Source organism: Orcinus orca, chromosome 13 (genome assembly GCF_937001465.1).
Source record: "Orcinus orca chromosome 13, mOrcOrc1.1, whole genome shotgun sequence".
NCBI classification, from domain to species: Eukaryota; Metazoa; Chordata; class Mammalia; order Artiodactyla; family Delphinidae; genus Orcinus; species Orcinus orca.
The window spans coordinates 52,069,507-52,083,168 of NC_064571.1; the positions used below are offsets into that span (position 1 = coordinate 52,069,507).

The 13,662-nt window shown below is 35.3% G+C and overlaps 1 protein-coding gene across 3 annotated transcripts in view; it reads right to left on the minus strand.

The window, feature by feature from the left end:
- The window catches only part of PPP1R21 (protein phosphatase 1 regulatory subunit 21), a 60,956-nt gene that overhangs the window by 15,389 nt on the left and 31,905 nt on the right, over nucleotides 1–13,662 (minus strand). For all 3 annotated transcript variants that reach the window (XM_033419116.2, XM_004264968.4, XM_033419117.2), the window contains exons 14-17: nucleotides 9,448–9,575; nucleotides 6,868–7,020; nucleotides 4,446–4,538; nucleotides 1,729–1,971 (exon numbers count right to left, since the gene is read on the minus strand). In XM_033419116.2, coding sequence (XP_033275007.2) covers nucleotides 1,729–1,971; nucleotides 4,446–4,538; nucleotides 6,868–7,020; nucleotides 9,448–9,575 — 617 coding nt within the window. The remainder of the gene's footprint in view (nucleotides 1–1,728; nucleotides 1,972–4,445; nucleotides 4,539–6,867; nucleotides 7,021–9,447; nucleotides 9,576–13,662) is intronic.

Genomic DNA, 13,662 nt, shown 5'->3' on the forward strand with positions numbered 1-13,662 from the left:
GACTGAGTTAACACACTGAAAAGTCCTTAGAACCGTGGCTGGCATATGATTACTGCAATTACTATCACTGTCATCAGTGCCCTCCCTGGTCTGGTCCCATAGTTACTCCCTGACAGCACCAATTACTGTTAGTGCAAATGGGAGAAAACGGAAGGAGCAGATGCAGGGAAGCAGGGAGAGAAGACAGGAGAAAGAAGAAATCAGACCCAATGGAGAAGAGTCTGACCTGATCAATAAACAGACTCTGAAGGGAAGTCCAAAGATGAGTGCTGGAAGTGCTGCACTTCCCCAGATGGTACCTGAACTGATGTCAGGATTCTGCTCTGTTTGCTAAATGTTCTTCTAGGCAGTCACCTGCCCCTGTCAGAGGCAACGTGCAACACCTGTGGCTGAGACTCAGCCTTGCCATCAGGGGTCACACAGGACCATCCAGTGAGCATAGCAGCCATTCAAACCACTGCTCTGAGAAGTCTATTTTACGTTTTTTACTTTTCTAAAACATTTTCATTCTTTTTTCCTCCCCTACATTTTATTATGAAAATTTTCAAACATATAGAAAAGTTGGAGAAAAAAGTATAATAATCATATGTAGCCACCATCTACATTCAGTAATTAACAATTTGCTCATTTGCTTAATTTATCTGTGTGTGTATATATTTCCTGAACAATCTGAGAGTAAGTTGCAGATATGATGATACCTTACCCTGAGTACTTTAGCATTTATCTCCAAAAAATAAAGGTATTCTCCTAAATAATCCAAGTATCATTATCACACCTAAGAAAACTAATAATAATCCACGTTTCTCACACTGTTGAGGTGCAGTGAGGTCTGTATACATCTTGAAAACAGAAGTTAATTTGTATATATTACTATCAGGTATGCTCTGAATCAGATGCAAGGGAGATGTGAGAAGGACCATGACTTGCTGTTCAAAAGCATCAGTGAGCTACAGGGGTAGCCTTAGGACAGGGCTGTCAAAAAGTGCCATGGCTCTCCTTAAATTTCTCAAAAAATGCTAACGAAAATATATTTAATGAGATCATTCTAATTTTGAGGGTTTTTTTCCCTTCCCTTCCTGATTTCTCATTTTCTAGATTTTCTAATTTTTTTTTCTAATCTAATTTTTCTAATTTTTTTTCTAATTAACAGCAGGAAAATATAATCAGAAAACTTTTCTCAATGTAACTGAATTTTATAATTCCAACAGAGATGTTTCTTCACCTTCTAAATCACTGCAATTAAATATAAGCAAGAAATATAAAGTTGCAAAATAACTTGTCAGTATATTGTCTTATGAAGTTTAGCTAACCTGATGGGTTTCTATATTATACGTATGTCATAAAGCTTTATACTACCTAGGAATACACCATGCAATTGGTTAAAAATGTTATTTGTCGTCATTTCTATAAAAAGTTAGGCAGTTAGTCCTTTGTCAGAAACATAACCCCCATATCACCAATGTTGCAGTGGAGAAACAGAATCATCTTAAATTTGACTTACTGTATCTTCTCCAGGAACACAGCCCTTACCGTGGGGAAGTCTCACATGTAAAATCAAAGAGAATTTAATAAGGTTGCTTTTTTGAAGGGGGCATCCTGCTTACCAATCTGCTTTTTCTAGAGCACATGGATTATTCCTGTTATCAAGTGACATGTACTTTAGATGGTTAACACTGAACACTAAGATGGATCCCCACCAATTACCATTTAAAAAAAGAAGACACTTACCAAACTAGTGCTGTGAACGGGCACTGGCACAGCCTTGGCAGACGCATCTTCCTGGCCCGCAGCGGTCACCACGGCGGCCCCTTCCTGGGCTACTCCAACCACCTGCCCACTACTTGTGCTCTTCAGTTTATCTGCAGTTCGCTGGTTTTCTTTCTCCAGCTTGATTTTAGCTAACTGTGCTTCCAACATCCAATGTTCTTTTTCCTGCTCCAGTTTAGAAATCTTCTCCAAACTCTGCTGAACCTTGAAAGCAACAGAGAGTTCTGCACCTTAGAGGATGATGCAGACAAAACTTACCAGCCAAAAAAAATACTTTATGGAATGTAGACCAAAACTACTTCACAGGGGTGAAAACAAAAAAGCTTGATCCTGGAATAGGGAACATTTTATTAAACAGGATACAAAAAGCACAACCATAAATTGAGAAATTGAACTAGAATGAAATTTTTAAAATCTCTATTTATCACAAGGTATAATAAAGAGAGTAAACAGGAAAGCCACAAAGTGGTAGATGCATGTATCCAACAGTGGACTAATACCCATAACATATAAAGAACTTCTATAAATCAATGATAAAAAGACAGTCAACCCAATAGAGAAACAGGAGAAAAGAAGACTTGAATAGGCACCTGAATGTTACTATAAACATAAAAAAGAAGGTATCCAATGTCACTATTAACCAAGAAAAAGCAATTTAAAACCACCCAAATGAATAAAAACAAAACACACCAAAAAAACACCCAAATGACTAAAATGAAAGACAGAAAATACAAAGATGGACATGTTTATAGAGCAACTGGAACTATCATATAGTGCTTGGGGGAGTGGAATTTGGGACAAACACTTTGAAAACTGTTTGGCAGGATCTTTGAAAATTGAACTTGTATCCTATGACTTAGCAATTCTACTTCTAAGTATATGCCCAAGAGAAAAACATGTATGTTTATCAAAAGACAAGTATAAGAATGCCCATAGCAGCCCTACGATAGTCAAACACTTGAAAACTACCCAAATAGTCATAAGCTGTAAGAATGGATAAATAAATTATGTATTTTCACACGACAGAATACTTAACAGGAATGAAAATGGACCAATTACAACTACACATAACATGGATGAATATTATAAATATAATGTTGAACAAAAGAAGCCAGATCTGAAAGAGATGCTACATAATTCTCATTTAATATGAAGTTCAGTATCAGGCAACAGAACAAAGAATGCAGGATAATGGTTACCTCTGGGGAAAGAGGAGAGTAGTAACTGGAAAGGGGCATGAGGAAAGTTTCTGAGGTCCTGGCAATCTTTTTTTTACAAGTATATACCTTACATAAAGAAATATTTTTTAAAAAATTTTATCTAGCTACCAGTTACATTAATGTGTTTACTTATGAAAATTCACTGAAATATATTAATAATTTATATACTTTTCTTTAAGTATGTTATGCTTCAATAAGAAGCTTAAAAAAAGCTAATTTTCAAGGCAAATGAAAGCTTGAGAATTAAATAAAAACAATCTTAGCGTGAATTCCAAATGCTTTACCAACTATCATCGTTGAACAATTACCACGTACCACTGTTCATGATATTTTCCTGCCAGTATCCTACTGAAGCCTCCTAACAGTCCTACAATTCTCACGTCTCAAAGAGGAGAACTTGAAGTCCCAGCAGCTCGACCACCTGCAAAGCTAACAAACAGAGCCAGGATGTGGGACCTCATGTGTCTGGCTCACAAGTCTGATTCTTTTCACCCTATCACACTGCCTCTCATTGGCTCAATTAATCCTTACGGGACCCTGAAAGGTAGGTATTATCCTCACTTTAGAGAGGCAGGATGTGAGACCCGGAGTGCTTATCAGACTAGCCTGCAGCTGGTCAATGGCAGAGTGGGAAAAGCAATAGCTCTGAAGTCAGACCATTCTGCTACTTACTAGCTACTATGGATAAAAGCTGTTTAATTTCTTTGAGCCTTACTTTCCTCACATAAAATAAGGAAATCTAAAATAAATTTTTAAGATACTCCACATTTCACTGTTTGTCTCAGGAATTTTGTTTTTTAGGAATTATTATGTGGATTAAATTTTTAGCTTCAACATCCTATTGAATTAACGTTGAAAAGATAAGTGATATGTGTCCAATGAAAATAAGGTCGGCATAGGCAAAATATTGTTTCAGATAAATTTGTGCTCTCTTTAAAATAAATTTTTCCAAAACTAAAGCAAGCCAGGTGTTAAAGTAAATAAATCTCTGGCGAATGCTAAACTGGGGTCAGTTTGTACCAACTTCTGAAAAAAATAATACCACCTACCTCCACCTGCCACCCAAATTCAACTGATCAATTGAGCACTGGAAATTTTTCATTCCTGTCCATTTAGGAAATAAAAATAACTCACTGAGTCTCTAGCCACACCCCCCTTTTTTGCCTTATTATTTCAGACATTTAAATCTAGTACCTAAATAATTAATCAGCATGGCCAGAGTGTGCTGATATTACTTTACTGGCAATCATAACACCAGTTGAATCAGGATGACTTATTTAGAGTATCAACAAATGGTTTTCAATGAATTATGCTTATGGTGCTTTTTAGCATGTGTTAATTAACTTTACATGTTTACTTACATAGCCTTTTAAATTGCTCTATGTGTATGAAAACCTTTTATAGGGGATTTTATATTCATGCTCTTTAACAAGTACCATGATTTTCCCGATGCCATACCTGTTGTGCAAGGCCTTCTCGACTTTCAGTAGAGCTGAGAAGGACCCGGCGGTTTGCCAGTGCTTCTTCATAAGGCACAGATTCCAAGAGGGGCTATGGAAAAAGCATCATAAGAAATAAAGAAAAAGGTCGCATCATTTCCCTGATCTTACAAATAAGAATGCTAAATGAGGTCTGATAATAAAATTCAGATGTATGTCCACATAGACTAGTTCCTTTAATACACATAAAAAAAGAACTTTAAAAAGAAAAGAAAAGAAAAAGAATGAAGGGGAACATGTCATACCAGTTATAAGCGACACTATCTAAAACCATAAGACTTGCACCAAAATAGACAGATGAAGGAATGGCATAGAAAATCTAGAAACAGACAAAAGCACATACAAAAATGTATTATGTGACAAATGTTGCACTTTTAAGTCAATGCAGAAAGGATAAGTCATGCAAGGACAATCAGTTAATAATTTAGAAAAATAACTATTTAGACCCCAATTTCATACCTATAGCAGAATAAATAAATTCAAGATGGGCTGAAGATTTCAATCTAAAAAGTTTAGACCACAAAAATACTGGAAGAAAATATAGGTGAACTGACTTTCCAAGAGTCACCTGAGAATCACCACCGTAAAGAAAAAGCCTGGTTTGATGATATAAAAATTAAAACTTCTAAATTTTGAAAAATTATTACAGCAAACTGAGGAAAAATATTTCCGACATAAACAAAGGACTAAAATCCTTAACATAGAGCTCCTTCAACCCCAATTAGGAACATTTATTTAAAAACAGGTAAACAACTTGAACAGGAAATTGAAATAATATAAACAGTAAATTTATAAAGGATGTTCTATTTCAATAACAAGCAAAGAAATGAAAATTAGAACAATAACACGGAACTTCTTGTTTCTAAGATTGACAAATTAAATTTACGGGTTAAATTTATAATTCTATTGCTGGTAAACTATAAAAAGGTAACCTTTGAAACATTCACAGACTTTGAATGAGCAATTCCATTTTTAGGAATTAATCATAAATATATAATTAAAACAATTAAAAAAAACAATTAGGTAGCCTTATACGTTTCTAGGAGTGTACAACCACTCTTACGGGTAATCTGGCAGTAAATATTAAAACTTAAAACCACATTATCCAGAACATTCCACCTCTCAGTAATCCACACATATGCCCAAGGAGGCATTTACAAAGCTATCCATTGCAGTATAATTCTAACAGTGAAAAACTGGAATCAACCTAAATGCCCACCAGAAAGAGACTACCTAAATGAACCATGGAATACCTATATCATAGATTTCAATGCTGTGTTTAAAATGAATAAAGTAGCCATTATATCTATTGATACAGACAGGTCTCTAAAACATATTTTAAATGAAAAAAGGAAGCTACACAATGAAATATGCATTTTAGTTAAAAAAAAATTAGAAAAGTCTTTATATTCTTCATATTTTGCATATCGTTCAAAGTTTACACAGATGAGTACAAATGCTCCAAGAGTCTGGAAGCTTACACACCAAACTGATAACTATAGTTACCTCTGGAGAGAAACTGGAATTAGGGATTGTAATTTACCTATAATGCGCTCATGTAATATAAGAATGTATTTATGCATTGTGTAACTAAAAGTTAGAAAGAAATAAAGAGAGAAAGGTAAATACACAAAGTTGCATGTGCAAGAATATCCCCTGTAGTATTGCATATAACAGTGAAAAATAGGAAGCAACCTAAAAATCCACTAGCAATGGATGGCTTAATTAACTTATCACACATTTACAGAATGAAATACTATAGATGAAATACTAGATGCATTAAAATGATAGCAATTTATACTTATAGATATATATTTTTGTTATATAAAGATATCCACAATGCATTAAAGAGGAAAAAAACAGATTCTAAAACAGTCTATGTATCCAGATACATTGCTTTTTATAATGTGTGTGTGCGTGCATGCATGTATACACATTAAAATTTTATGGTTAAGAGGAGCTACCTTTGGCTTGTGGGATTTTCTTCTTCATGTACTGCTGTTTCTTCTGATTTCTTTTTGCAATGATCATGTATTCTTATTATATTGAGAAAAAAATTATAAATGTATTTCAATTTTTTTTATTTCTACAAGTTTAAGATTTTCTCAAGTTTGACACTTAATGGCTGCCTGGCTGTCTCACCCTAACACTCTACCAGACACTGGAAACGTTAAGTCTAATACGGCCTAGGAAATGAGATTCAGGTCTCTGTCCCATCCTCCTCTCCAAAGACCCCCGCCCACCTCACAACACCCACCAACCACCTGTCCCTCAAAATTGTATAAAACCTAAACAATATGAACTGTGGGAAAACTTCTGCCATTCTCTGGAATTTTTCCAGATTTTCCCTCTGATTTAAATGTTAACAGCAGCTCACAAACCTTTCTCAAAGCCTTCATATAGGCAGCAGCTTTTTTCTTGTATTGCAGCATGCATTCAGCTGAGAGAGGACTGATGAATCCACTCGCTGTCTTAGGCCCGTAGCTCAGGGAAGCAATGAAGTAGTCCACGTTGTTGCTGAAGAAAGATGCAATCTAAACCAAGTGTGACAAGAAGATAAATTTTATTTTCCAATAATATATCTAAAATATATATCTAAGAGTTTTCAGATCAAAGTTAAGGATACTCAGAATGGAAATGAAATTTCAACACATGCTCAAAAGCCCACATTTATTTGAAAAGAATACATAGGGAATGATTTATAATAAACACAATACAGTATAAATTTTGAGACCAGACTTGTGACATGTCTTAATCTAGACAAATTCTACTGTTCCTGAAAACCAAGGCTGATTCTGATTTATTCTGTAGACAATGTTTATGAGCTGTTTACCTTACTAAGTCTGCCCCTGCTCTCAAAATATATACGTTTGGGTTTATACATTCCGTTTGCATTTTAACTTTGAATGTTTCATATTCCAACACAAGACATGACACAAGCATATTGAATATATGATCTCTACTTAAATTTCATTCTGTAAATCTCAATCTGTGCATTACAAATATAACAGGAAAGAAAAAGACTGAAAATTCAGCAGACCCTTGTCATTTACAGATTTAACATTTGCTTAATCTATGTAAGCAACAACAAAGATCCATGACTGTAATTTTGCTGAGCCATGATTCTGAATCTACAGTGCTATATGAAATGGTGATATAAATAAAAATGTCTAAGAAAGTTATTAGCCAGAAAAATTAAAGTCTTCGATACATTAAAGAGTATTCTATTTCAATAAATAAGAAAAAGTAACTTGTGAAACAAGAGTACTTTACCTTGGCAAAAACTGTTCAAAAAGTAAGCAATCACTCACTAATGGTCTAAAAGATTATCTTTTTCATTAATATTTTACTGTGTCAAACGAAATTCTATGTTAGGTAGTATTCAAGAAAATGAAAACTCTAAAAATCTTGAGCTGTATATTCCTCGTGTATGACATAGATAGTACAGTGTTTGCATTTTAGTCATGGTAGTATACGGTGAGGTTTAACTTTCTTTCCTCTCTCTAATATTTCTACACTTCCCAAATGTTCTTTAACATGCATATGTTATACTTTCCTAGTGGGTTTTTTAAAAATTACAAACGATAAAATTTAGTTTAATCAAATCACATTAGCTAAGTATTAAGCTGCCACCAACTAATACTTAGTTCAGATACTTACTTTAGCTAAAAACCATTTATAAAAATTTCAGAGTGAAGATCAAGTACCTTTCCTTGAGACAACTCTTAAGGTTTCAGGCAAAGCAAATGTAAAATAAGCTATGAAGTATATAGGTATTTAATATTCCAGAGTTCTCCTAAAAAAGTGACAAATGCAGAGACTCTTGTAAAATGTCAACATTCTCTTTTTCCAGAAATTGCTCACAATTGAATCAAAGTCAGAATCATCCTCAGAAAGTTTCCAGAATGCCTGTGGGTGAAAGCACTAAAGAGGAGGCAGTGGGGATGGTCTTCTGGCTAAGGAATCCTGTAGGCACTCACCTGCGAGCTGACAGATCCGAAAGGCAGCACCTTTTAATTACAGCCCCAAACTTAGCAGACTGTCAGGAAGACTGGCCTGACTTTGGGAAAGGTGACACTGAATACCTACCATAACCTATGATCATTTCTGATTAACTTAAAACACTTGAAAAAAGTGTGCTCCTACTAAGGTCAACCTGTCAGAAAAATAAAGGTATATAACACAGATAGAGATTAGCACTTTCTTGAGAAATTATGTTGAGTCTGCTGAAATAAATGGGCTAAGATAGTCCTGAATACAGTACTTTTGGTTTTATATGTATGGGTAGTTCTCAGAGAAATCTTAGTCACTAAAGACTTTGATGACAGCCACATGAACATGTGCTCTTAGAATGTGACCTGCTGAAACCAGTTATCCAAGACAGAACAATTTTTAAAGAAACTGCGCTCTGGTCAGTTTATAATAACAATTAAGTACTTACTAATCCAAATGATCATTATCTAATATTAAGAATTCAATGAGAAGACACATGTTGAAGTCATCTTAAAAGTACTTATTAGGGTACAAAAACCACAGAAGTAGCATTATCACAAGTGTTGCCAAAAAACAAACAAAAAACTTGGAGGGGAAAAAACAAAATATTAACAAAGGTCTTATAATTCTTTTTCTTTTTCTATATCCCAATTTCTGTATAGCAGACCTTTAATACACACAAGGATCTATAGTGAGACCACCTGGAATCTTTCAATCATCAAATATCTCATTAAAATGTCAGAAGTGCCTGACCCACTTCCTCATCACAAATGCTTAACAGTAACTACCATATTGTTTCAAATATTAGGTAGAAAGGAGGAAAAGGGAGACAACTTTATTTTACAAAAAAGCCTGGTAATCAAAAATCAATTTTCCACAGATCAATTTTCCTACTAGGTCACTCAAAAAAAAAAAGGAGCACATTTAAGAGTTGAATTTAATGTCAGTATAAACCAGAGAAAAATTACCTTTCCTGCTCCATTTGTCAATGCCACTACTGATGACAGGATGCAATCATTAGTTGTTATGAGCTTCTGTGTTGCTGTTGGAAGTTCATGCTCTATTGTAGCCTTTTGACTATAATGTTTGGAAATATCTATAAACCCAATCAAATGAAAACTCATTACTATCTATATACAAGTTGTATACAGATAACCAGCCCGTTAACTTCTTATATCTACTCTTACAAATTTACAAGACAAATCTGACAAAAAATGGTCCCAAATATGAGGATTGTGCTGAATATCAATTAGGTCTCAAGTTCACATGGAAAGAAGAGAGAGTAGTGAGGGTCTCTTAACACCATCCTGGTGTCTCTATTACGTTCCCCAGCAGGTGGGTCTCATTCTCCTTCATTTGAGTGTTAAGCCCTTATTCTAGCACCAGGTAAAGGACCCTGAGCAATATTTACCAGTCAAAAACCTTGTTTTGATAGCCCAGCAGGCATAAATGAGAGTTTACATTGTGCTTATACAAACAAACCATGAGGCTGGAAAAGAACAGCCAACACAGGCACAATGTCCCACAATCCTTATTGGATCTTAGCTGGTTTGCCAGTACATACTTCAACAATAAGAAAGGTCTGCATGGCCAAATAAGGATTGGATACTCTAGCACCTGGCTTCACATTCTATTGCCTCTAGTACAAGAAAGCTATAACAAAGGCCTGTGGTTATGGAAGCACAGAAGAGAGGCTTAGATATAAATGTGTTGACAGAAACAGCAGTAGGTGAAACTGGCCAAACAGCTAAGCCTGGGGTTTTCTGGGTCTCTGAGAAATAAAGTAATTTCATCCTGGAAATGAGGGAAAATGGGAGAATTACCAAGACAACATTGATTTACAAGGAAGGGCAATTGTATTTTTAAATAAAAAGGTGTTTATGATACAGCCTCCTTTGAATATTTTACAGTACTTCAGTTACAACAGCATTAATTATCATTACCAACAAAGCAAAAAATAAATCACAAAACATGGAAACTAACTTTTATAGCAGGTGTGCATACAAAGAATTTCATTTATTCAGAATCAAATGCAAATCAAAACTACAATGAGATATCATCTCACACCAGTCAGAATGGCCATCATCAAAAAATCTAGAAACAATAAATGCTGGAGAGGGTGTGGAGAAAAGGGAACCCTCTTACACTGTTGGTGGGAATGTAAATTGATACAGCCACTGTGGAGAACAGTATGGAGATTCCTTAAAAAGCTACAAATAGAACTACCATATGACCCAGCAATCCCACTACTGGGCATATACCCTGAGAAAACCATAATTCAAAAAGAGTCATGTACCAAAATGTTCATTGCAGCTCTATTTACAATAGCCCAGAGATGGAAACAACCTAAGTGTCCATCATCGGATGAATGGATAAAGAAGATGTGGCACATATATACAATGGAATATTACTCAGCCATAAAAAGAGACGAAATTGAGCTATTTGTAATGAGGTGGATAGACCTAGAGTCTGTCATACAGAGTGAAGTAAGTCAGAAAGAGAGAGACAAATACCATATGCTAACACATATATATGGAATTTAAGAAAAAAAAATGTCATGAAAAACCTAGGGGTGAAACAGGAATAAAGACACAGACTTACTAGAGAATGGACTTGAGGCTATGGGGAGGGGGAAGGGTAAACGGTGACAAAGCGATAAAGAGGCATGGACATATATACACTACCAAACGTAAGGTAGATAGCTAGTGGGAAGCAGCCGCATAGCACAGGGAGATCAGCTCGGTGCTTTGTGACCGCCTGGAGGGGTGGGATAGGGAGGGTGGGAGGGAGGGAGACGCAAGCGGGAAGAGATATGGGAACATATGTATATATATAACTGATTCATTTTGTTGTGAAGCTGAAACTAACATACCATTGTAAAGCAATTATACTCCAATAAAGATGTTTAAAAAAAAAAAAAAAAACAGAACAGGGTCTCAAATTTAGAAAACCAACTTATGCTTGCTTAAGGGGAAAGGTGAATTGGGGTGCTGCATAAAACCAGAGATTGAAATGAGCACAGATAAAGTTCCTTAAGCCAAATATGTAATAGACAAGAGCTACTCCTTGCTCAACGAAATGGACTCAACACCCCATAAAAAAAAAAAAAAAAAAAAAAAAAAGAAATTTAGTTGATTTTAGACTATAGATAATTAAAAGGGAATAAGACTATTCAAAAAGAAAGGGTATCTGAGATTTAACCTAGTATGATAATGATTTTTAACAAAATTACTGTTTGATGAATAAGATTACTTTTACTGAAATTTAAAACTAGGAAATTGCATTACTTATATATATTGTGTTATATACACATATATATAAACTTTTACATAAACTTTTAATTTAAGATAGTCTTAGATTTATAGAAAAATTACAGAGAGTTTCTGGATGCCCTTAGCCAGTTTTCACTATTGTTAACACCCTACACTACTATGGTAGTTGTCACAGTGAAGGAACCAACTAATTGGTAATTACTATTATGTTTAATATTTCTTAAAAATAAATGATTATCCTCTATATATTCATAAGATATCCAAGTGAATGAAAATTCAATTGGAACACTGAACATTTTTTTGTATACCGAACTTGCTAGCCCCTAGAGTAGACATTTTCTTTCTATACACCACAGAAAGTTTTATTCAATATTTTACTGTCTGTATACAATGCTATAATACAACTGGGTTGGTAGGCAATCTTGGTTGATTGGTGTAGGTGATTGAAATACTTATAAAAGATGTACAATACTAAGAATCCTCCCATGGCATCTAGTGGATCAGAGCTACTGTAGTTTGACTATAATAATTCTCCCAATCCAACTGTTTACTCTTTATCGAGTCCAAATATTTTCATTACTTAGGGTGTTCCTCGACATTAAAGTTTAACTCCAAAAGGTACAAGGAAATCATGTGACCTAGACAACAGATTTATTTTCTTTTATGTTTCCTATCAGTCTACCTGCTTTAGACTTGAGACCAAAGATCAAACAATTCTCACTTAGAATGCCACTTGTTAAAAGATTAATTCACTTCCATTTTAATTCCTTGTAGGATACACATTTTTATAAATCTTTCTTTTTATACTAAGACCAGCCTGCCTTCTTTTTTTTTTAATAACTTTATTTATTTGTTTATTTAATTTATTTTTGGCTGCGTTGGGCCTTCGTTGCTGCACGTGGGCTTTTTCTAGTTGCGGAGAGCGGGGGCTACTCTTCATTGCAGTGCGCGGGCTTCTCCTTGCGGTGGCTTCTCTTGTTGCAGAGCACAGGCGCTAGGGCGCACGGGCTTCAGTAGTTGTGGCTCACGGGCTCTAGAGCACAAGCTCAGTAGTTGTGGCACACAGGCTTAGTTGCTCCACGGCATGTGGGATCTTCCCAGACCAGGGCTCGAACCTGTGTCTCCTGCATTGGCAGGCGGATTCTTAACCACTGTGCCACCAGGGAAACCCCAGCCTGCCTTCTTGATTGCCTTCCTTCCTTCCTTCTTTCCAACTTGGACCAAGCAATTAAGGGCAAAGCATCAAGGGAAAAGATTTGAAATAAAAGTTCTCTTAAAAACAAAGTATATTCTGGTAATGCAAGTTAATGCTCACTCTGAGTTTTCATGAGAGATACACAACAGTCTTCCAACTGCGTAAGAAGACAGATTTGAACTGTAAAACTAGCCACAAGAGGCCATAATCTGCTTGCCAACCATCCTTCATGTTTCCCAGTCTTCTCTCTTTATATTATGTTCACTTTCAAGGACAGAAACAAGCAGAGGCACAAAGGGGGCTAAGGGAGCCTCTGATCCTCCTCTGATAATCTCCACCAACTCATAGCAAATAATAATAGTAACATTCTTTGATTTGGACCACTTGGCATCTTATGTCATATATGAACAAAAGCATTTTAAAAAAACTCAGAAGTACATTATTATTTATAGAAATATAAATAAAATCAAGATTTTTTGAAATGTAAATGAAGCTTTAAGATCCTCAATGGACAGCTACCCTCCATTGCTCTAGCCTCTCTTTTATCAAAATTCTAGAGAAAACACTAGCAGGAACAAATAGTAACATTAGCATAGGAAAACTTAGGAAACAAAACCAAAAAACGTGTAGCCACAGAGCTACTTGTGGTTTCAATGGCCTAGTTCTACGTTACGTAAAGTTCTGGAATAGAGGACTATGGTTAAGTCTGAGCTCCC